At 46.8% G+C, this 24,919-nt stretch overlaps 2 protein-coding genes across 6 annotated transcripts in view; both read right to left on the reverse strand.

Annotated features, from left to right (window-relative positions):
- The window catches only part of USP54 (ubiquitin specific peptidase 54), a 120,468-nt gene extending 112,022 nt beyond the window's left edge, over positions 1-8,446 (reverse strand). For 2 of the 5 annotated variants that reach the window (XM_009214686.4, XM_009214679.4), the window contains exon 1: positions 7,806-8,446. The gene's annotated coding sequence lies outside the window, so the exon portion shown is untranslated. Of the gene's footprint in view, positions 1-7,435; positions 7,527-7,805 lie in introns of those variants that run through there. The other 3 variants (XM_009214681.3, XM_009214677.4, XM_021943362.2) reach the window with 2 other exon arrangements.
- Positions 8,447-13,573: 5,127 nt separating this feature from the next.
- MYOZ1 (myozenin 1) lies at positions 13,574-24,113 on the reverse strand. The gene is made up of 6 exons (XM_003903765.2): positions 23,754-24,113; positions 22,213-22,303; positions 20,033-20,211; positions 16,783-17,032; positions 16,203-16,368; positions 13,574-14,081 (listed from the first exon to the last, which is right to left on the reverse strand). The coding sequence occupies exons 2-6, from the start codon at positions 22,283-22,285 to the stop codon at positions 13,850-13,852; spliced, it is 900 nt and encodes a 299-aa protein (XP_003903814.1). The 5' UTR covers positions 22,286-22,303; positions 23,754-24,113; the 3' UTR covers positions 13,574-13,849.
- Positions 24,114-24,919: the final 806 nt, after the last annotated feature.

Below are 24,919 nucleotides of genomic sequence, written 5' to 3' on the forward strand. Positions count from 1 at the left end.
AGGAGTTCAAGATCAGCTTGGGCAATATAGTGAGACCTCATCTCCTCAAAAAAATTAAAGATTAGGCTTTCTCTTCCTGGTTCCTAGCAGAGTCAGGAAAAGCTTTGTTGAGAGGGCAGGGTGAAAAACACTTTTTTAAAATTAGCTGGGCATGGTGGTGCACATCTGTAGTTCCAGCTACTCGGGAGGCTGAGGTGAGAGGATTGTTTGAGTCCAGGGGGTAAAGTCTACAGTAAGCTGTGATTGCACAACTGCACTCCAGCCTAGGCGACAAAGTAAGACCCTGTCTCAAGAAATAAAAATAAGGCAGTGGTTCGCACCTGTAATCTCAGCACTTCGGGAGTGCAAGGTGGACGGATCATCTGAGGTCAGGAGTTTGAGACCAGCCTGGCTGACATGGTGAAACCCCATCTCTACTAAAAATACAAAAATTAGCCGGGCTTGGTGGCAGGTGCCTGTAATCCCAGCTACTCAGGAGGCTGAGGCCGGAAAATTGCTTGAACTGGGGAGGCGGAGGTTGCAGTGAACCGAGTTGTGCCACTGCACTCCAGCCTGGGTGACACAGCGAGACTCCATCTCAAAACATTAATAAATAAAAATAAATAAATAAAATGAGATCACCTGTCTTCTCTTTTTAGCAGCAGGGTCTCACTCTCACTCTGACATCCAGGCTGGAGTGTAGTGGCATGATTTAGCTGACTGCAACCTCAAATACCAGGGCTCAAGTGATCTTCCTGCCTCAGCCCCTCAAGTAGCCAGGACTATAGGTGCATGCTGCCAGACCCAGCTAATTTTTAAAATTTTTTGGTAAAAAATTAGCCAGGGCCGGGCACAGTGGCTCACGCCTATAATCCCAGCACTCTGGGAGGATGAGGCAGGGGGGATCGCCTGAGGTCAGAATTTTAAGACCAGTCTGGCCAACATGGTGAAACTCCCTCTCTACTAACAGTACAAAAACTAGCTGGGCATGGTGGCTCACGCCTGTAATCCCAACTACTTGGGAGGCTGAGGAACGACAATCGCTTGACCCAGGAGGCAGAGGTTGCAGTGAACTGCGATTGCGCCACTGCACTCCAGCCTGGGTCACAGAGCGTGACTCCATCTCAAAAAAAAAAAAAAAAAAAAATTAGCCAGGCCTGGTAGCTGGCGCCTGTAATCTCAGCTACTCAGGAGGCTGAGGCAGGCTAATCGCTTGAACCTGGGGGCAGAGGTTGCAGTGAACTGAGATTATGACACTGCACTCTTGCCTGGGCGACAGAGCGAGACTCCATCTCAAAAAAAAAAAAAATTTTTTTTGGTAGAGGCCAGGCAGGTGGCTTACACCTGTAATCCCTGCACTTTGGGAGGCGAGACAGGCAGATCACCTGAGGTCAGGAGTTTGAGACCAGCCTAGACAACATGGTGAAACCCTGTCTCTACTAAAAATACAAAAATTATCTGGGTATGGTGGGGTGTGCCTGTAGTCCCAGCTACCGGGAGGCTGAAGCATGAGAATCACTTGAACCCAGGAGGTGGAGGTTGCACTCCAGCCTGGGCGATGAAGCAAGACTAATCTCAAAAAACCAAAACAAAACAAAACTGCACGTATTTCTTTTTTTCTTTTCTTTGAGACACAGTGTCTGTCAGTCACCCAGTCTGGAGTGCAGTGGTGGGATCATGGCTCACTACAGCCTCAACTTCCCAGGCTCAAGTGATCCTCTTGCCTCAGCCTCCTAAGTAGCTGGGATTACAGGTGCATGCCACCACATCCTGGCTAAATTTTTAAATTTCTTTGTAGAGACAGGGTTTCTCTATTTCGCCATACCCAGGATGGTCTCGAACTTGTGGGCTCCAAAGTGCTGGGATTATAGGCGTTAGCCACCACACTCAGCCTAATATGTGTTATAATGCAATTGTACTCTTCCACTTTTTTCTAAATCAGAGAAGCATTTATTAAATGCCCCAGCAGTGCAGCTGAAGACAGAAAAATTAAACAGTAATATAGCAAACCAAATATAGGAAGCACCTAAATAAAACACCTGAATCACTTATCCTTAGTACAAGTAGGAAGTATAAGTACAGTTTAAGGTAAACAAGTAATCAGTTTGTATTCTATCATCTATCAGTAAATAGCCTCTTGACAAAACTGGTTTCCCAAAATTAGCTGAGGGCATCTATAACTCTATAGTAATTATTAAATATAACTTGGCAATGTGGTACAGTATAAGGAATAGTTAACTGGAAACCAGGACATCTGGGACATTGCAGCTATGTGACTTTGGGTAGGTCATTTAAAAGTTCTCTAGGCGGCCAGGCACGGTGGCTCACACCTGTAATCCCAGCATTTTGGGAGGCCGAGGCGGGTGAATCACCTGAGGTCGGGAGTTCGAGACCAGCGTGACCAACATGAGAAACCCCGTCTCTACTAAAAATACAAAATTAGCCGGACGTGGTGGTGCATGCCTGTAATTCCAGCTACTCAGGGGGCTGAGGCAGAAGAATCGCTTGAACCCGAGGGCCGGAGGTTGCAGCGAGCCGAGATCGCACCATTACACTCCAGCCTGGGAAACAAGTACGAAACTGTGTCTCAAAAAAAAAAAAAAAAGAAAGTTCTCTAGGCTTGCCGGGCACAGTGGGTCACGCCTGTAATCCCAGTACTTTGGGAGGCCAAGGTGGGCAGATCACTTGAGGTAAGGAGCCTGACCAATATGGTGAAACTCTGTCTCTACTGAAAATACAATGATTAGTCGGTCGTGGTGGTGGGCGCCTGTAGTCCCAGCTACTCAGGAGGCTGAGACAGGAGAATTGCTTGAACCTGGGAGGTGGAGGTTGTAGTGAGCCAAGCCAAGATTGTGCCACTGCACTCTAGCCTGGGCGACAGAGCGAGACTCCATCTCAAAAAAAAAGAAAAAGAAAAAAAAGAAAAAAGAAAGTTCCCTAGGCTTTAGTTTCCTCAATATAAAATGAATGGAATGGACTGTTGACCTCTGAGCATTCTAATAAGTCTAGAACTGATTATCAATACTTCATTAATGGTATTTGTCATTCTCCCTTAGGTTTTGGGGGATTCTTTTTTTTTTTTCTTATCAGTAGAAATAGGGTCTCACTCCATTGGCCAGGCTGGTCTTGAACTCCTGGCCTCAAGCAATCCTCCTGCCTTAGCCTCCTAAAGTGCTGGAATTACAGACCTAATCTCACTCAGATTTTTAAAGAAGCCATTTACAAAGATATAAAATTTGGGGGCCAGATGTGGTGGCTCATGCCTACTTTGGGAGGCCGAAGCGGGTCAATCATCTGAGGTCAAGACTTCGAGACCAGCCTGCCCAACATGGTGAAACCCTGTCTCTACTAAAAATACAAATAAGTATCTGGGTGTGGTGGTGAGCGCCTATAATCCCAGCTACTGGGGAGGCTGCGAACAAAAGCAAAACTCCGTCTCAAAAAACAAACAGGTTGGGTGCATCATGCACATATTTAGCATCATGCTAACATTCACATTAGTTCCTCATATGTAGTGTAAATATCTGAGGGAGAAAATATATGAATAAATAAACAGATACCCCTATCCATTTATACCTTCCAAGTCCCACCCAGAATTCTGGTCTCCCGGCCAATTCCACCTGCAACCTCTCCCCACTTCCTCCACACCAAGACTCCCTCTCTCCCTACAAAAGAAAGAAATCTTTCTTAGTATATTAGAATCACATAAATTTCCGACACCAATCTCTAATCTACCATTTACTAGCTCAATAATCTTTGGTAACTTCCTGAACTTTTTAAGCCTCAGTTTTCTTTAAAACTAAAGTAACTAGTACCAGCTGCAGAGCAGAGTGTTGTTATAAAATAAAATGAGATAATGTGCCTGGCACATTAATAATCACTCAATGAATGTCAGCTATTATTATTATTGCCTTAAGACTGTTGTAATATTTATTTACTTACTTATTGATTTATTTTAAGACAGAATCTTGCTCTGTTGCCTGCGTTCGAGTGTAGTGGCATGATTTCGGCTCACTGTAACCTCTACTTCCTGGGTTCAAGTGATTTTCCTGCCTCAGCCTCCCGAGTGGCTGGAATTACTGGCAGGCATCACCATGCCCAGCTAATTTTTGTATTTTTAGTAGAGACGGTGTTTCACCATGTTACCCAGGCTGATCTCGAACTCCTTAAGTGATCCGCCCACCTCAGCCTCCCAAAGTGGTGGGATTACAGGTCTGAGCTGCTGTGCCTGGTCCATATTTATTTACATTTACAGTAAAGGAGTACTAAAAAAAAACTAATAGGACCAGCGAGGTGGCTCACACCTATAATCGTAGCACTTTGGGAGGCTGAGGAGGGAGGCTCACTTGAGCCTAGGTGCGCGAGATCAACATAGGGAGATCCTGTCTCTAGAAAAAGTACAAAAATTAGCCAAGCACCTGTAGTCCCAGCTCTTGGAGAGGATGAAAAGCAAGAGGATTCCTTAAACCCAGGTGACTGAGGCTGCAGTGAGCCGTGATTACTCCACTGCACACCAGCCTGGACGACAGAGAATGCGTCTTTAAAAAAAAAAAAAAGGTTTAATTTATGAACTGACCAGTGAATTTTCTTCTCAAACTTCCATTCTTTTATCTCTTCTGAGAAACTTACTATGTGTTCACTAATGCAGCACAGTTTAGAGTTTGCTTAACACTTTGTAATTTTGAAAACTCTTAGGCTGGGCATGGTGGCTCAAGCCTGTAATCCCAGCACTTTGGGAAGCCAAGCTGCCAAGGCAGGAGGATTGCTGGGTATCATAGCCAGATCAGCTTAGGCAACATAGCAAGGCCTCGTCTCTAAAAAAAAAAATTTTTTTTTTTTTTTTTTTTGAGACAGAGTCTCACTGTGTCACCCAGGCTGGAGTGCAGTGGCGCGATCTCGGCTCACTGCAAGCTCCGCCTCCCGGGTTTACGCCATTCTCCTGCCTCAGCCTCCGAGTAGCTGGGACTACAGGCGCCCGCCACCACGCCCGGCTAGTTTTTTGTATTTTTAATAGAGACGGGGTTTCACCATGTTAGCCAGGATGGTCTCGATCTCCTGACCTCGTGATCCACCTGCCTCGGCCTCCCAAAGTGCTGGGATTACAGGCTTGAGCCACCGCGCCCGGCTTTAAAAAAAAAATTTTAATAATTAACTGGGCGTGGATACATGCACCTGTGGTCCCATCTACTCGGGAGGCTGAGGTGGGAGGATAGCTTTGGCCCAGGAGGTTGAGGTAGCAGTGAGCTGTGATGACACCACTGCACTCCAGCCTGAGCAACAGAGTGAAAACCTGTCTCAAAAAAAAAAAGAAAAGAAAATTCTTACTTTTGAGAGGCTGAGGCGGGAGTATCACTTGAGCCCAGGAGTTTGAGACCAGCCTGGCAACATATCAAGACCCCATCTCCAAAAAAAAATCAGCTGGGCATGGTGGCCCTCACCTGTAGTCTCAGCTCTATTCAGGAGACAGAGGTATGAGGATGGTTGGAGCCCAGAAGGTTGAAGTTGCAGTGAGCCATGATCTTGCCACTGCATTCCAGCCTAAGTAACACAGTGAGACCCTGTTGCAAAAAAAAAAAAAAAAAAGACAATTCTTTGTCCTGTCAACTACTATATAAAACTCTTCGGGGGCAGAATCTTGTCCCATACTTTCATGTTAATATATTGTGCTTATTACATTGTTAAGTATCTTTTTCTCTATCAGTCTGCCCTCATAGGGTCTGAGTAATTCCAAGGCAGAGATCAAGTTCTACCTGTATTTGTATCCTGAAGGCTTGGCAATCAGACACAAATAGGTCCCAATAAATATTAAGTGGATAAATGAATTAATCTTTTTTCCCTGCAATGCCTTACACAGTACTTTACACATAACAGGAGTTCAGTAGAGCTTGTTATTGGATTCATGCAGAAATCTTTTGGACTCAACCACCACACAAAGCTTTATCTTGCCTCAGAAAAGCACTTCTATTTTAAAGTTTAGCTGCTGACATTACAAATTAGGTTTTACTCTAACATATATCAAATAAATGGGTTCAGTGACTAACCACATCAAGACCAGCTGAAGAAGGATTTTAAAAGCCTTTTTTTTTCTTTTTTTTTTTTTTTTTTTTTTTTGAGATGGAGTCTCGCTCTGTCGCCCAGACTGGAGTGCAATGGTGTGATCTCGGCTTACTGCAATCTCCGCCTCCGGGGTTCAAACGATTCTCCTGCCTCAGCTTTCCGAGTAGCTGGGATTGCAGGCGCGCGCCACCATGCCTGGCTAATTTTTGCATTTTTTTAGTGGAGACGGGGTTTCACTATGTTAGCCAGGCTGGTCTCGAACTCTTGAGCTCAAGCAATCCGCCCACCTCCGTCTCCCAAAGTGCTAGGATTACAGGCGTGAGCCACCGCGCCCAACCAAAAAGCCATTATACTAATTAATGCATTTGTCAACCTCAACATGAAAAAATCCAGTTATATAATCACGAGAGGTTATCCTTTTCAAATTTATACTTACAAAAGATAGAAAAATGATCACAAAACGTATCTGTCGATTGAAATAAATTATTTTTATGACTGACTTGAAGCCATTGTTTTCACTACAAATAACAGTTAACCAGAAAAGTGGTCCACACCTATTTCCAGAAAACACTCCTTAAGACTCAAAGACTAGATGTTTTCCCCTCTCAGTGATTTTAACTCCTGAGAGACACCTTTTATTTCAACATTGAGACATTCAAAACATGTTCGGTCTCCTAAAATAAAATTTAATTCATTTCTTAAAAGGCAACTAGCTTGATAGGCACACTTTAGGAACACTAGGTTTTACATCCAAATAATTAAAACCATCCCTAGATTTAGTGTTCAGCCTGCTGCTGCAATTAAAAAAAAAAAATTGGTTTTTTAGTTACATTTGTGGAAGGTTTAAGTGTCGTCGTATTCCACATTTTTTCACCATATCATCTAACCTGACTACCTTGCATATATTTCATCAGCACATCGTAAAGAAATTGTACACTTGAATGAGTCTGGGAAGAAACGTAAGCTTAGCACACACCCCCTTCTTCCAACTCAATACGCTTCAGAGGAAGCAACCTTAGTGTTTTTTTCTTCTCAAGAATCGCTCTCTCCCGCCCCCCCCACCCTGCGCTTTATTTTAGAGTAGCATTCATTCATTATCCTACTCGTAGTTTCTCAGCGAAAAGAACCATCCCAACTAATACTAGTTCACCAGGACTTCCCTTTCGCATCTCAGAGTGTCCGTGGGGAATTTCTCCGGAAAGAGGGAAAGGAGGCAGTGACGGTCTGGGACGCCACCATTCCCGCCACGCCATGTAGGACCCAGATCCTGGCGCGCGGTCCCCGACCAGCCTCAGGCAGAGCCCGGGGATCTGTAAAGATCTGATCCCTTCTCCTCCCTCCACCCCCTAACCAGTGAAAAGAAAACTGGGCCCAGCCTCTGTGCTCTCATTCAACATACCCTCCTCCTCGCTGTACCCCATTTCTTCCCACTTCTTTCCCAATGTAGCCTGGTCCCTTTATCCAGTTCCGAGTCTCCGTAAACACCCTGCTCCCAACACACACACCCCTCCACGCTCCAGCCCGCGCCCCTTGAACCCCACTACACCCGGGTCCCTCCCCCTGGACCTCCCAGCAGCTCTAGCCCTCCCTGCGTGCCCTAGAGCAGACCGGCGCCGCGTCCCTGTACCCACAGGACCCAGGTCCTGCCCCACACGTCACACTCAGGTCCATTCCTCCCGCGACCTAACCTTCCCCGCGCCCCCTCCCCAAGCGCTACCCCCTACACCCGGTTACCCCCGGCCCCGCCCCCCTGAGGGTGTCGCACTCACCGCTTCTGCCGCCGCATACTTAACCGCCGCGGCTGCTATAGCTACAGGGAGCCAAGGCAACCAGCTCTCGCGACACTTTCCTTGGCCACGGCGAGAGCAGACGAGAAGAGACTCTCGCAAGAAAGTAAATGAGTCAGGCTGGAAACGGCGAAGTATATCTCGCGATAGCAGAGTTTAAAATGGCGGACTCAAGGCGTTTTATGGGTGGCCCGGAAAGGCATGGAGGTGGGGCGCGGGCGAGGATGAAGCTTAAATTGGCCGGGAGTTGGAAAACGATTGCAGGCGGGACCGTCCGAAGGGGCTGAGGAAACTTAGCCTGGCAGACCCTACACTGGGATAACTTTAGGGATATGGTCTTCTTTTCCCAATTTCCTCAAACTTAGAGCAGCGTCGCCTTTAGCTGAAGGTTCGTTTTCCCAGCATTTTCCTTCTCCAGGCGGAGTAGTTGGAGACAGGGCAAGCCAGAAACTGACCTTCCCATCTCCTCATTCCGTTCCATCAAGAACTTTTCATCGTTCTTTCCCCACCCTGGTTTGTAAATGGTGTTTAGCTTCATAGAAACGTTTGTCCATGGGTGTCCTGCCCCATCAGTTAGCCCCAGCAATAGAGGAAGTTACCAAAAAAAAATTTTTTTGTATTGACCTTGGATGCAGAAAGGAACCGCATTGGTGTGTGATTTGAATTTTGCAACTGTTGCTTCCTGCCCTGTGGCCACGTCCCCCTTACTTGGTGACTCTCAGCACTTAGTTGTGGGGCTTTTTCTCTCTGCTCTCAGACAACTATAAAAGCAGACTAATTGAACAGCATCTAGAACAGAAGGTGGATTTAAAGAACATTGGTCGGCCGGGCGCTGTGGCTCACGCTTGTAATCACAACACTTCGGGAGGATGAGGCGGGAGGACTGCTTGGGCCCAAATGTTCCAGCCTGGCCAACATGGCGAAACCCCGTCTCTACAAAAAATACAAAAATGAGCCGGGCATGGGCCGTAGCGGTGTCTCACGCCTGTAATCCCAGCACTTTGGGAGGCCGAGGCTAGCGGATCACGAGGTCAGGAGATCGAGACCATCCTGGCCAACACAGTGAAACCCGGTCTCAGTCTCTACTAAAAATACAAAAGTTAGCTGGGCGTGGTGGCATGTGCCTGTAATCCCAGCTAATCGGGAGGCTGAGGCAGGAGAATTGCTTGAACCAGGGAGTTGGAGGCTGCAGTGAGCCGAGATCACGCCACTACACTCCAGCCTGGCGACAGAGCGAGACTTCGTCTCAAAAAAAAAAAAAAAAAAATGAGCCGGGCGTAGTGGCGTGCCTGTAGTCCCAGCAACTCGGGAGGATAAGGTGGGAGAATCCCTTGAGCTGGGAGGTGGGGGTTGCAGTGAGCTATGATCACACCACTGCACTCCAACAAACATAGCAAGACTCTGCCTCAAGAAAGAGAGTGTAAGAGAGAAAAAAATATTTCAACATATAACCAATGTTATTAACAAGATAGCTTACATTCTTTTTTTCGTACTAAGTTTTCAAAATTTGGTGTTTATACTTGGAGCACATCTCATTAAGGACTGGGAGCATTTTAAGAGCTCAAAAGCCACATGCAACTAGTGATGACAGTATCGGACAGCGCAGACCTAGACTCTAGAGTAATGAATGAGCACTCTGGATGACTGGGGGGTGGTATCATGGGTGTGTGGTGTATGTAAAAGAAACCCTTGAAATTGCTAACTCAAATGGCTGCAGAGGCTAGGCAAGTAACAAAGATGACCTGACATAGGGACTAGGACCCACTGGAGACTACAAACTCCTATCTAAAAGAGCCACTTTTCCTGAATTTTAAAACACAGTGATACCAAACAAGATGTCTGAGCAGGACACACAGCTAACTCTGTGGCCAATGTACTGCCTCAGTGAACCATGGTATTCAAATGTCTGAAACGCAAGGATTTTGTTTTGTTTTTCATTTTTTTGACACAGGGTCTCTCTGCCATTCATGATCTCAGCTCACTACAACTTCCACCTCTCCCATTCAAGCGATCCTCCCACCTCATCCTCCCAAGTAACTGGGACTACAGACACCTACCACTACACCTGGCTAATTCTTGTAGAAAGGGTATTTTAACAGAAGAGTAGTAACTAGGCAAAGGGATGGCAAACCTTGAAAATCTGACCAGATTTCTTGCTGGGTCCTGTACAAGTGTGTGCACTTTAAGCCACCATTGCAATTTAGGATTATAATTTAACTTCTAAGTAGAATTTCCTACTGAGGAGGTAATTTTACAGCCATCCTGGGCTCCCTGTAAATTAATAAGCTGATATCATGATTTTTTATTATAGTTAAAATTTTAGACATTCTGAGCTTAAAATAATTATTTCCAGGTTTTCAAAGTTGTTGACCAGCAGACTCCAGACATTTTTTCCTCCAACTTTAAGAGAAGGCATATATATATATAGAGAGAGAGAGAGTTTTTTAGTTTGTTTGTTTGTTTGTTTGTTTTGAGACAAGGTCTCACTCTTTCACCCAGGCTGGAGTTCAGTGGCATGATCTCAGCTCAATACAACCTCCACCTCCCGGTTTCAAGCAATTCTTTTGCCTCAGCTTCCAAAGTAGCTGGGATTACAGTTGCGTGCCACTGTGCCCAACTAATTTTTTTGCATTTTTAGTAGAGACAGGGTTTCACCATGTTGGCCAGGCTGGTCTCGAATTTCTGGCTTCAAGTGACCTGCCCACCTGGGCCTCCCAAAGTGCTGGGATTACAGGTGTGAGCCACCACACCTGCCCTACGAGAAGGCTTTTAATTATTTTATGGTTGACTGAAAGCTCTTTGTCACAGAAAAGTTATTTGTCTTTGTACTACTTTTGCCTGATACAGGACCTGGTATACGGAAGGCACACAATATTTGTTAAAGGAACATAGTCCTTAAACTTTTGAGGGGCTCACAGACTTAAAACCTGAGAATCTGATGAAGGCTAAGGCTTATACAGATCTTAACTGTGCCCTATCCATATTCCCTCAAACTACCCCAGAGTTCAACTCAACTTTGGTAGACAGATCTTGTAAAGGCCCAGAACTTCTTACCTCAAACACCTGAGTACCTCTGTGTGGAAGTGCTAGTGGAGTTAACATTACAAGAGACAATCTGCAATCAATGAGAGATGGGATTTGGTAGCTAAATATTCCAGTTCCTCATCCCCTTAGTGGAGTCAGTCTGAGGTATATTCTACTGTAATGTTTCTCAAAATTTTCTAGCATATGATAATCACCTAGAGAGATTAATATGACACAGATTCCGGCCAGGCTCAGTGGCTTACACTTGTAATCACAGCACTTTTGGAGGTTGAGGCAGAAGGATCACTTGAGCCCAGGAGACCAGCCTGGGCAATATGATGAGACTTTGTGAACATGGTGGCACACATCTGTGGTCCCAGCTACCTCAGAGGCTGAGGTGGGAGGATCACTTGAGCCTGGGAGGTTGAGGCTGCAGTGAGCCAAGACTGCATCATTGTGCATCAGCCTGAGTGACAGATGCACAATGGAGAGTCTGTCTCCAAAAAAAAAAATGAAAGAAAAAAGATAGAGATTCCTGGGCCCAAGAGTATGCATTCTAACCAAGCTCCTGGGAATACTGATGCTGCTGCTAATCCATGGATCACATTTTTGGTTTTTTTTTTTTTTTTTTGAGATGGAGTTTCACTCTTGCTGCCCAAGCTGGAGTGCAATGGCCCGCATGACCTCGGCTCACTGCAACCTCGCCTCCCGGGTTCAAGTGGTTCTCCTGCCTCAGCCTCCCAAGTAGCTGGGATTACAGGCATGTGCCACCACACCCAGCTAATTTTGTATTTTTAGTAGAGACGGGGTTTCGCCATGCTGGTCAGGCTGGTCTCCAACTGCTGACCTCAGGTGATCCACCCACCTCAGCCTCCCAAAATGCTGGGATTACAGGCATGAGCCACCATGCCCAGCCTAGACCACATTTTGAGTAGCGTTGTTTCTAAGACTCCCCAGTGGGATTCAGCCTCAATAGCTCAAAGGGACTTTTGGCTTTCCTCTCACTCCCTTATACTGCTTGGATTTCTTGGGATCATATCCCAAATGAACTGGTCTTGCAACCAAATCTTTCTTTCAGAGTCTGTCTAGGGTGGGTGGGAGAATACAAACTATAACAACCCTCTCCTTAGGAAAAAGTATAGAGGTGTGGGTGCGGTGGCTCACGCCTGTAATCCTAGCGCTTTAGGAGGCCAAGGTGGGTGGATCACAAGGTCAGGAGTTCAAGACCAGCCTGGCCAACATGGTGAAACCCCATCTCTACTAAAAATACAAAAAAATTAGACGGGCGTGGTGGTGGGCGCCTGCAACCCCAGCTACTCAGGAGGCTGGAGCAGGAGAATCGCTTGAACCCAGGAGGCGGAGATCTCAGTGAGCTGAGATGCACCACTGCACTCCAGCCTGGGTGACAGAGCGAGACTTAAAAAAAAAAAAAGGAAAAGGTACAGAGTTTTGATTACAAGTTTAGAGGAGGTAGGCCAGGCGTGGTGGCTCGTGTCTATAATCCTAGCACTTTGAGAGGCCAAGGCAGGCAGATTGCTTGAGCTCAGGAGTTCAAGACCAGCCTGGGCAACGTGGCGAAACCCTGTCTCTACAAAAAATACAGAAAATTAGCCAGGCATGGTGGCGAGTTCCTGTAGTGCCAGCTACTTGGGGGTGTGAAGTGAGAGAATCACTTGCACCTGAGAGGTGGAGACCGCAGTGAGCTAAGATTGTGCCACTGCACTCCAGTCTTGGCGACAGAGTGAGACCCTATCTCAAAAAAAAATAAAATAAAATAAAAATACTTTAGAGGGGGTATGAATTCCCTGGAATTTGCTCATTAGATTATAAGTGAAGATGACCAGGGTAAATGCCATTTGACCCAAGGTGCACTAAAATGTGATCCATCTAATGCAGATTCTGGCAACTTAATCTAACCATTAGCAGCTCATGGAGTTGACTGAATTCAGCCAGCTCTCCTTAGAAGTTATTTTCTCAGATCTGATTACTATGTTTTCATTCTTCCTGGTCTGCATTATTCTTACTTTGTGGAACATGGCAGTAAGCCTGGGACTCTTAAAGAGTCCCCATCCTTGAAATCAGCAAAAAGAATATTATTGCGCATTCCTATTGGGCTCGTAAGATTTATTCCCAACCATACTGCTTTCTGGGTACCACTGTAGTGCCCTTGTAACCCTTAGATATTTTCTTGCTGTGTTCAGCACAGAGCCTGGCATACTATAACTGTAGCTGGTTTCTCGCATTTCCTTCTGGATTCCACATGGCCCCCTATTCTATTTCATCCTTTGGGAATGTGTAACCTTTGACACGTATATTCCTAAGCTCACTTGGGTGTCATCTGGAAACTTTATGGCATGCTCTAGTCTGTGACAATCAAGATAACCCTGATTATACCAGCTTCTAATCAACTACATAAAGAGGGTGAACACCAGGGTCACCAACACCTATTTCCCAACTACAGTGCACAGCAGCTTTTTAGCTTTGCCAACATTTGGGCCGGCACATGTGTTTGTGCATGATTATTTGTCTCATGTACTATTGAATAAACGTCTTTGTACACAAATATGAATGTGGTTTTGTGGGTATGGGTGTAGGTGTGTAAGCAACTGGAGCTCAGGTCTGTCTTAAAGTTTGCATAATGAATGTTTAGTATTTGGCTTAAATTAGTCTCTGTGCCTTGTTAGCCTCAGCTTTCATCTGCCCTCAAATATCAGAGGAAGAATGAGTTCATTTTCCTTGAAGTTTATTGACTGTTACTGGTGGCAGAGCAAATTCCATAAATGAGCAGGTTCCATATGGAGCAAGTAGAAGGGGAGCTCTGAGTTGGTGAGGAAGGATGTGTGGAGTGGGGACTTGGAGTAAAGGATGGAAAGGTAGATCTCTCCTTTTTCCCTCCATTCCCATAAGGATATTGGATTAACAATGGGGGCTATCTGCTCAGCATTCCCTCTCCAAATTGGAGCCAGAAACGGGAAACAATGCAAATCAGAGGAGGAAACACCTCACAGCTCCTCTGTTTCTCCATCCAAGGGGATGCCAATATCCACGTTGTAGTCTACAGGCTCCCCAGAGCTCAGCCAGGGAATAGGGGTTCGATTGAAAGAAGGCCTGTTGGAGAGGTTCTGGTTGTAGAGGACCAGGGGTTCACTCAGCAAGGGCCCCAGGTCAAACTTGGGCATCTGGAAGGTCATGCGTTTGGAGGCCTTCTCATATCCACCATAGGGCATTGCCGTCCTGAGAAGGGAACACATTATTTAATTAAGAATCAGAATAAAAGAAACAGAGCCTTATCATGAGATGCTACCCTCTTTGAGAATAGGGAAATCTGGGAATTCTAGTTTGGGATTGCATCTGTACTCTTTCTTCTTCCCTAGCATCCCATTTTGCCTTCCTGGTTAGCTTGTTTCCCCAAAGCTAATAATGAGAAAAGGACTCTAGTGTGTACTAAATAGAGACTCTTGGATAGCTGTGACCCAGACCAGCATTTCAGAGAAAGTGACCCCAAACACTATAGACCCAAGGGTCTGAGGTCACCTTACATGACAATGTAGAAAGGCCAGGTGCGGTGGCTCACACCTGTAATCCCAGCATTTTGGGAGGCCAATGTGGGCAGATCACTTGAGACCAGGAGTTTGAGACCAGCCTAGCCAGCATGGTGAAACACCATCTCTACTAAAAATACAAAAAAAAAAAGGCCGGGCGCGGTGGCTCAAGCCTGTAATCCCAGCACTTTGGGAGGCCGAGACGGGTGGATCACGAGGTCAGGAGATCGAGACCACCCTGGCTAACACGGTGAAACCCCATCTCTACTAAAAAATAAAAATCCAGCCAGCAGGCGGTCGGTAGTCCCAGCTACCGGGAGGCTGAGACAGGAGAATGGCAGGAACCCTCGGGAGGCTGAGCGAGCTGAGAGATCCGCCACAGCACTCCAGCCTGGGCAACAGAGCTGTAGACCTCGCCTCAAAAAAAAAAAATTAGCGCGTAGGTACACCCGTCATCCCAGCTACTCAGGTGGCTGAGGTATAAGACTTGCTTGAACCGGCCGGGCGCGGTGGCTCAAGCCTGTAATCCCAGCACTTTGGGAGGCCGAGATGGGTGGATCACAAGGTCATGAGATTGAGACCATCCTGCTAACCCGTGAAACCCTCGCCTCTACTATAAAATACAAAAACTAGCCGGGCGAGAGGTGGCGGCTTGCAGTCCCAGCTACTCGGGAGGCTGAGGCAGGAGAACATGAACCCGGAGGGCGGAGCTTGTAGTGAGCTGGAGATCCGCCACTGCACTCCAGCCTGGGCGACAGAGCGAGACTCCGTCTCAAAAAAAAAAAAGAATTGCTTGAACCCAGGAGGTGGAGGTTGCAGTGAGCCAAGATTGCACCACTGCACTCCAGCCTGGGTAACAGAGCAAGACTCTGTCTCAAAAAAAAAAAAAAAAAAAAATTACAATGTAGAGACCCCCTCCCTCCAACCCTAGTGGATAGTGGATGACCTGGCTGAGAGCAATTAATGTTGCCTGGAAAATCCAGGTTCCTTAGGACCAAATACAAGAGCACCTTTCTAGCTCTTCCCTATCCTTTCACACAGACCTCCTCTCCATGGGCTAGAGAAGCCTAATCCAAAAGAACAGATACTTAGGGCCATCTAAAGCAGGGTGGCTGGGCATGGTGGCTCATGCCTGCAATCCCAGCACTTTGGGAGCCCGAGGCAGGCAGATCACCTGAGGTCAGGAGTTCGAGACCAGCCTGGCCAACATGGTGAAACCCCATCTCTACTAAAAATACAAAAATTAGCTGGGCGTGGTGGCATGCGCCTGTAATCCCAGCTACTAGGGAGACTGAGGCAGGAAAATCACTTGAACCCAGGAGGCAGAGGTTGCAGTGAGCCAAGATCATGCCACTGCACTCCAGCCTGGGCAACAAGAGCAAAACTGAATCTCAATAAGTAAATAAATAAAGCAGGGTATAAGGAAATAGAATCATATTACAGGGAGAATAATGGCATCCTAACCTTGACTGGAAGACAGCCTCAACAGGCCTTCAGACATGTAAAATATTATTCCCATTTAACATTCAAAGCAACCCAGGCTCAGAGGTAGAGTGATTTCCCCATGCCTACACAGCTAATAGATGACCATTGAACTAGAATTCAAATCTACCTCCCAGCAAATTTTTCCTTCATCACACTGCTATGATGAAGCTGAGATAGAGTGAAAAGAGCAGGGCCTTTGATTAGCGCCCCCATATCCCTGCCATCTTTCCTTAACCGCCTTCTGAAACATTTGAATTAGTCTCCATCCTAACTAAAGACACAGTGCCTCACATTAGAATGCATCTGGTTCCTTCCTCACCACCCCTACCTGTTGAAGGACTTATATTTGGGAAGTTCAGCTTTGGCCCCATAGGCCAGCAGGTCAATGCCAAGTTCCACTTTTTGCTGGGGGTCAACCCCCATGGCTCGCTCCCATGGGGAAATATAGGTCTTGAACACAGTGATATGTTTTCCTTCTCCGCCTGCCTGGTCTCCTGGTAGCCATGAGAGAGAAAAGTCAGTCAAATAATAGCAGTTAGTAGCCAATGAAAGTTAATCCCATGTCCCTACACTAGGGAAATTGCAGGAGCCAGGGACTAAAGATATAATATCCTGGTAATTGTATAAGGTTTGTGGCATAATGATAGTCTGTGGGCAGATCTGTGACTGAATCCAAAAAGCCAGGAAGGTAATGGAAAAACAAGGCTTCTGGGTAGAATAGACACATCTCTATATACTCCTGGACCCAGGGAATTCACCAAGATATTTATGATAAACTGATATTATTATATTTAATATTAAGATATTTAAACTGGGCTCCTCTGCTCCCCACACCCAGTGTAGACATCATTCCTGGGACAACTCTGCTCTAGGGACCAAACACATTACTCTTGGGTAGGTATACTTGCCTGATCCTGTCTCACCAACCCCTGCTGTGCCAGCAGCTCCTCCTCTGCCAGCCTGGCCCGCAGGACCACCTGTACCCCCAGCTCCAGACCCAGAGCCCAGATGGTGCTGCTGATCAGATCCGTACTGTCCTGCAGAGCCACTGCCCCCTGCCTGGCCGCCGCCTCTGCCGTTGCTCTTGCTGTAGGAGAATCCCTGAGCAGCTGTGCCCAGCTGTCCCCCCACTGTCGGAAGGAACTTCTGGAAGTGATCCTGAAAAGAAGACAAAGTGAGGGGAAGGTTAGCAATGGGTATGGAAAATATACAAAAACAGAAGTATGTTTAGCAAAGGCAGAAACAGTGTCTAACAAGAAGACCCTGAATTTTCTGAGATTTCCCCCTCCATTTGATGGGTAGTACATGGGCTGACTGACAGAATAAAACTCTTCTTTTTGTTGGTTTGATTTTTTTGTTGTTTTTTTGAGACAGAGTTTCACCCCTGTTGCCCAGGCTGGAGTGTAATGATATGATCTCGGCTCACTGCAACCTCCGCCTCCTGGGTTCAAGCAGTGCCCAGCCTCAGCCTCAGCCTCCCAAGTACCTGGGATTACAAGCATGCACCATCACACCTGGCTAATTTTGTATTTTTAGTAGAGACAGGGTTTCTCCACGTTGGTCAGGCTGGTCTCAAACTCCCGACCTCAGGGGATCCGCCTGCATCGGCCTCCCAAAGTGCTGGGATTACAGGCATGAGCCACCTCACCTGGCCTAAATTAAACTCTTCTTAAGAGGTAGGACCCCCTTGGCTCGTTTCCTCCAGTTATACCTAGGGTAAGGGCAGGGCATTCTCCATGCTCCCCTTTCTCATCCTTAACAAGTCAAAAAAGACCAAGATTCCTGCCCAACTTAAAAAAAAAAAATGAAAAAAAATATTTTGCTTTTTGAGACAGAATCTGGCTCTGTCACCCCAGGTTGGAGTGCAGTGGCACAATCTCGGCCCACTGCAACCTCCACCTCCCTGGCCCAGGCAATCCTCCCACCTCAGCCTCCCAAGTAGCTGGGACTACCAGCATGCCACCATACCCAGCTAAATTTTGTAATTTTTTTTCCTAGAGACAGGGTTTGCCATGTGCCCAGGCTGGTCTCAAACTCCTGGGCTCAAGTGATCCATCTGCCTCAGCCTCCCGAAGTGCTGAGATAACAGGCATGAGCTGTGCGCGGCCCCAACTAGAATTTGGGAGGATGGGGTTGCCATGGAGAACCCAGTCTTAATTACAAGGACTAGAGAAATTTCTGCCTCCTCCCTTCCTCAGCTTGTCCAACAGTCAGAACTCTCTTCTCTCTCCTTCTTTCTCTCCCTCTCTCCTCTTGGTGCCTGTTGGACCAGGACTTCCTGACTGAAACTGTAGCAGGTGGGGGGAAGGGTGGCCAAAAGGGCAACATTAGATTCAAACTCAAAGCCTAAAAATAACCCCATCAACTTCTTCAGGAGGCTCTCCTGGCCATCCCACCATGTACACCCCAATGCTCCACCCAGTGTAACCGGACCCAGGCAGAGAAGAGGGCTTTTGGCCTCCTAAAGTTAGATATGAGCAGCTCAGCACTTTTACTCTGCTCCTATATGAGGACCAATGACAGACACTTCTGCCCCCGGCCCCATGCAGGCATCTAATTCCACTCTCCCCCAGACACTTGGAGAAGGTGGAGAAGGAAGAAAGGAAATGGAGAAGGTCCCTCTTCCTCAGCTATACCATCCTGTGCCTGGCCTCTCTCCAGTCTCCTCTTTCTTTGGAGAAGGAGCCTGACTAGAATATATCTTGAAGGACAGTTTCAGTCTCACCTGGGGCTCCTTAGGGAATAGACTGATCCTTTAAATGAAAGAATGGCTTAAATGGGAGATGGCTGTAGAAACTCAATTAACTCTTTCTAGGGTTGCCAGATGTAGCAAATAATATACAGGATACCAATTAAATTTGAATTTCAGATGCACAACAAATATATATATATTTTTGAGACAGAGTCTCTGTCACCCAGGCTGGAGTGCAGTGGCATGAACACGGCTCATGTTCATGCAGCCTCTACCTCCCAGGCTCAAGCCATCCTCCCACCTCAGCCTCCAGAGTAGCTGGATTACAAGTGTGTGCCACCACCCCCAGCTAACTTTTTAATTTTTTAATTTTTTGTAGAGACAGAGTCTTGCCATGTTGCCCACGCTGGTCTCCAACTCCTGGACTCAAGCAGTCCTCCTGCCTTGGCATCCCAAAGTGCTGGGATTACAGGTGTGAGGTATCACACTTGACCCAAATACTTTTTTAGTATAGATATGCCCCAAATGTTGCATGGGATTTACTTATACTAAAAAATTATTCATTTGCATCTGAAATTCAAATTTAAGTGGACATCCTGTATTTTTATTTTAATGTCCCAAATATTGCATGGGACATATTTAAAAAAGAATTCATTGTGCATTTGAAACTCAAATTTAATTGGGTATTCTGTATTTTAAAATTTCAATTTAATTATTTGCCTTATCTTTCTTTTTTCTTTCTTTCTTTTTTTTTTTTGAGACAGAGTTTCACTCTTGTTGCCCAGGCTGGAGTGCAATGGCACAATCTGGGCTCACTGCAACTCCGCCTCCTGGGTTCAAGTGATTCTCCTACCTCAGCCTCCTGAGTAGCTGGGATCACAGGCACCCACGACCACGCCCAGCTAATTTTTTGTATTTTTAGTAGAGATGGGGTTTCACCATGTTGGCCAGGCTGGTCTCAAAAGACCTCAGGTGATCCACCTGCCTCGGCCTCCCAAAGTGCTGGGATTACAGGTGTGAGAGCCACCATCCCGGCTGCCTTATGTTCTTTCTAAAATATTTTTAAAACTTTATCTTTATGTCCCAAATATTGCATGGAGCATATTTTACTAAAAAATTATTCACTGTGTATCTCAACTTCAAAATACAAGACAAGACTGCCCCACTGGGCATCCTGTGTTTTATCTGGCAACCTATCTTTAACACTTACCCTTACTAGGAAGGAATTTTCTCCCTAAGGGTGTGGTATTCTCCAATCCTTCAGTGGCTCTTTGATGGAAACTGGGTTTCAGAGGTGGGCTGTAACTCACCCTGGAGCTGCTGAGGGCTCAATATATCTGGGGGTTTAACAAATTTATAAATTTTCAGGGAGGGGATGTTGACTGCATTTTGGAGGCTCAGGGCCTACTAACAAGCTGTCAGAACAGGCACCAGGCTTTGAGACAGTGATAAAGTTTCAGACTCACCATTGAGCTGTCAGAGAAAACATCAGGGTGGTTCTCATAAATAAACTTCTCCACCCTCATCTGCCGCAGTTTGAACATCTTGGAGCCCCGGTTGGTAAGCAGCGACAGTTCCTCCAACATCACATCCCTTGGGACACTGATCTTTTTGCCCAGGTTCAAGCCTGAGCCCTCCTGTCCACCTTTCAGGGAGGCAAAGAAGAATCAAGGGAAAGAGGAAAGTAGGGTTTTCTGGGCTCAGAATGCAGACCTCATCCACAACTAAGTGTGAATGTGTGTCCTGGCAGAGATCATTTAGGGGAACAAATGCTGTCTAGTTTGTGAGGGACTTTGATTTCCTGGGACTTGGAGAGAATGCATGGGAACTGGGGTGCATTGTGGAGATAATGGGAATACTAGAGTGGAGAGGCCAATAGGGTAAAAGAGGCATGGGCATGGGGTACAGAGCAAAAGGAGTAAAGGAACATCATAGATGGAGGCCATTGGAGAAAGCATGGCATCAGGAAAAGCCCAGAGGCCAATCTTATGTGGAGTGTAAATACAGATGCCATACATATACATATTTTTTATTTTTTATTATTATTTTTTATTGTTTTGAGACAGAGTCCTGCTCTGTCACCCAGGCTAGAGTGCAATAGCGTGATCTCAGCTCACTGCAGCCTCCGTCTCCCAGGTTCAAGCAATTCTCCTGCCTCAACCTCTTGGGTCGCTGGGATTGCAGGCCCGCACCACCATCCCTGGCTAATTTTTATATTTTTTGGTAGAGACGGGGTTTCACCATGTTGGCCAGGCTGGTCTCAAACTCCTGAGCTCAACTGACCTACCAGCCACGGCCTCCCAAAATGCTGGGATTACAGGCGTGAGTCACGACGCCCAGCCTACATTTTTATTTATTTTATTTTACTTTTGAGACAGAGTTTGTTTGTTTGTTTGTTTGGTTTTTTGTCAGAGACTTGCTCTGTCACCCAGGCTGAAGTGCAATGGTGCGATCTCAGCTCACTGTAGCTTCCATTTCCTGGGTTCAAGTGATTCTCCTGCGTCAGTCTCCCAAGTAGCCGGGATTACAGGCACTCGGCACCATGCCCAGGTAATTTTTCTATTTTTGTAGAGACAGGGTTTCACCATGTTGGCCGGGCTGGTCTTCAACTTCTGACTTTAGGTGATCGGCCCACCTCAGCCTCCCAAAGTGCTGGGATTTCAGGCATGAGCCACCACGTCCGGCCTTTTTTTTTTTTTTTTTTAATGGAGATGAGGTCTCATTATGTTGTCCAGGCTGGTCTTGAACTCCTAGCTCAAGTGATCCTCTCACCTCAGCCTCCCAAAGTGCTGGAATTACAGGTGTGAGACACAGCTCCAGCCCTATTTGTATTATTTATATTGAGACAGAGTCTCACTCTGACACCCAGGCTGGAGTGTAGTGTCACAATCACAGCTCACGGCAGCCTCCATCTCCCAGGTTCAAGCGATCGTCCCACCTTAGCCTCTGGAGTAGCTGGGACTCTAGGTGCATGCCACTATACCTGGCTAATTTTTGTACTTTTGTAGAGACGAGGTTTCACCATGTGCCCAGGCCAGTCTCAAATCCCTGAGTTCAAGCGATCCACCAGCCTTGACCTCTCAAAGTTCTGCGATTACAGGCGTGAGCCACTGCACCTGGCCCAGACTTCTGTCTTAACTGCTTTCCCTTTTCTTTCCCTCAGTGAGCTCTGGCTCCAAAGAGTCTCTGAGTATTGAAGAGCTCTTCACATGCATGCACCCCTGCTCATCCCCAGGAAACATGCCTGTGCAGTTTTCCATTTTAAGTACTTACATAAGCTCCCTAGCTCTGGGGAAAGAAGTAAGGGAAATTAACCACTTATTGAGACCTGAGTCTGTGCCAGTCTCCATTATATTTTCTTCCTCAAATATACCTCACTGACTCATGGGTCCTGTGGTCCTGGACCTGTGCAGGGTAACATGGCAGGGTATTGTCTCAGATTATGAAGTAAAAAGGGTAGAAGGTGTTGAATCTTTTCTCTCTTTCTCCCTACCCTTCTTACCCTTCCCTCTCCCACTCTCCATCACCCGCCTTCCCACCAGTTAATTTCTCTTGTCTGTTCACCCTAAGATATATATTTCTGGGACTCTTGGGTTAGGGATGCTCTTAAGAAGTCCCACACTAGGTAGATGCAAACGTGTCCTACCTCCAGTGAGTTCCATGATCAACTTGCTGGATTTCCTCTTCTTATTAGGGGCCGGGGTTCCTGAGAGCGGCATTGTGGAGGTGGATTCAGCCTGGATAGGGTGGGAAGGAGGACTTGGAGGATGGACAGGGACTGGGAAGAATGAGTGTCTGTAGGAGAGCACTACTTCTTAACCTGGGTTTAAGGGCTTGAGGGGACAAAAAAATATATTTTATTCTTTTTTAGAGACAGGATCTCACTCTGTCGCCCAGGCTGGAGTGCAATGGCACAAAAATATATTTTTTTCTTTTTTAGAGACAGGATTGCACTCTGTCGCCCAGGCTGGAGCACAATGGCACAATCATGCCTCACTACAGCCTCAACCTCCCTGGGCTCAGGTGATCTTCCAACTTCAGCCTCCCGAGTAGCTGGGACTATAGGTGTGCATCACCATGCCTGGCTAATTTTTTTTTTTTTTTTTTTTTTGGTAGAAATGAGGTTTTGCCACGTTGCCCAGGCTGGCCTCAAACTCCTGGGCTCAAGCAGTCCTCCTGCCTCCCAAAGTGCTGAGATTACAGGGACGAGCCACTTCGCCTGATCCAGATTTTCAAAGAAGTATGTATTTCCCCAAAAGGTGAAAACTAGTGCTTTAGGGCTTCTCTTTTCCTGGGATGCAGGACAGGAAGTATAGATGCACACCAGCCCCTATTGTCTACCAACTTGTTGTGAGCTGTTTTTTATAGAGTCAGTGCAAGAATTAGGAACATAGCTAGGCGTGGGGAGTGTTTTTTTTAAAAAAAAAACAAACAAACAATAATACAGGCAGGGCAATGCACCCAGGTTTCATCAACTTGGCATGATTTGAAGTTTTTATTTGCATTGGGATATCAGACTGGGACTGTGATTCCAGGCTCTGGTCTCTCTTCAGTCTTCCCCCAGTCCCCAGGAGGACAGAGAAATGTTCTGCCAGGGTTGAAGAGATTCAGCCAAAAACACTCTCCATAGGAAGGAGAGGTTGTTGCTCCTTCATCAGGCCAGCTGGAACATGGCCTGGGAAGTCATGGCCCTGCTCCTGCAATCACTCCCACCACAGACCCCAGAGTGGGGCAGGTGTGGAATTGGGAAGGGTAGGGAGCATCCAAATCCCGACACATGTAAATTCAGCAATATCATAGCAGTGGGGAATTGGGGTGGGGCAGAAACATAGTAATAGGATCTGGCAATGGAAAGGGACAAACTGGGATAAGATAGACTCCAGTCCCTTCTTAAGAGAAGTTGGCACTCAGTGAAATGCTGTCCTCTTCTAAGTCCTGTCTCACAAAAATACATCTGCAACTCTACTGACTTAGTGGGGTCTCACTTCCCATTCTTCCAGTGCCTCCCCCGACATCTCCATTCCCCCCAAACTCCTGGGCCCCCTCCTTCCAGCTGGACAGCTGGGAGCTGAGCATAGATGAGGAGAGGGGAGACTCCCCCAGGATCAAGAATCACAATTGTAGACACAGAAATAGAAGTCAACAGAGTGGGCTCCAACCTTTCTAACGATAGAGCTGCAGACTTACCGGCTGCTCGGGCGGTGGTTAGCTCTCCCTGGGGTCCAGCAGCTTTGGAGGACTGAGCTGCTGTGACCGGAGAACACGAGCTGGGCAGGCGTGGGGGCAGCACTGGCAGTGGGGGAGGGAAGTTAGTTATTAATAGAGATGATGAGTGCAAGCAGCTCAAATGGCACAGGGGGTACTGAGACCCTGAAACCAAGATCCCTCCCTCTTTGCCTAGAGGCTCAGGAAGGAGGGAAAAGGCCTTTGGGATTCCCCCACTGAACTGTCTGAGCCAGGAATCAGTCTGCCCAGGGACTCCCCTTCACATTGCACCTAGAGCCTGAGATCCAAACAAGCACTTAGGTAGAAACTGAAGACTGAGAGGGAGACAGGAAGTAGACAGCAAGTATTGGATAGGAATTCAGTCAGAGAGAGAGTCTGGGGAACATGCCCTGAGGGCCACACAGAGCCAATCCAGGGCAGAGTAGAGAGACCTGTGGGTGTATTTGGGGCAGGGAGGGCTTAAAGCTCTATGTCTGGGGACAAAAAGGGAAGTCTTCACAATGGAACTGCTCTTTTAAAGTTCCTGGATAGCAAACCCAGTACCTCCTACAAAGGAATTATGTGGGGAATACTTGACAATTATTCTGTCTGCCTCACTCTATTCTTTCCTCTTGAGCTCTGGCAGTTTTAAGAAAAGGCAAATACTTGGATCTGCCTTTTTTTTTTTTTTTTTTTTTGAGATGGAGTTTCACTCTTGTTGCCCAGGCTGGAGTGCAATGGTGCGATCTCGGCTTACTGCAACCTCCACCTCCCGGGTTCAAGCGATTCTCCTGCCTCAGCCTACTGAGTAGCTGGGATTATAGGTGTCTGCCACCATGCCCAGCTAATATTTGTATTTTTAGTAGAGATGGGGTTTCACTACGTTGACCAGGCTGGTCTCAAACTCCTGACCTCAGGTGATCCACCCGCCTCGGCCTCGCAAAGTGCTAGAATTACAGGCGTGAGCCACCGCCAGGATCTAGTCTCTAAGGAGTTATTCTCTAGCCACCACGCCCAGCCAGGATCTGCCTTTTAACCTCCATTTGCTGTTGAGGTGCTCAGTTCAACCTACTGGGCGGGATAGACAGCGATTTCTCCATGAGAAGCACATATAGGCTCTCTGAGGTTTCTATGTGATATTTCCTTCA

Source organism: Papio anubis, chromosome 11, assembly GCF_008728515.1.
Source record: "Papio anubis isolate 15944 chromosome 11, Panubis1.0, whole genome shotgun sequence".
NCBI lineage: Eukaryota > Metazoa > Chordata > Mammalia > Primates > Cercopithecidae > Papio > Papio anubis.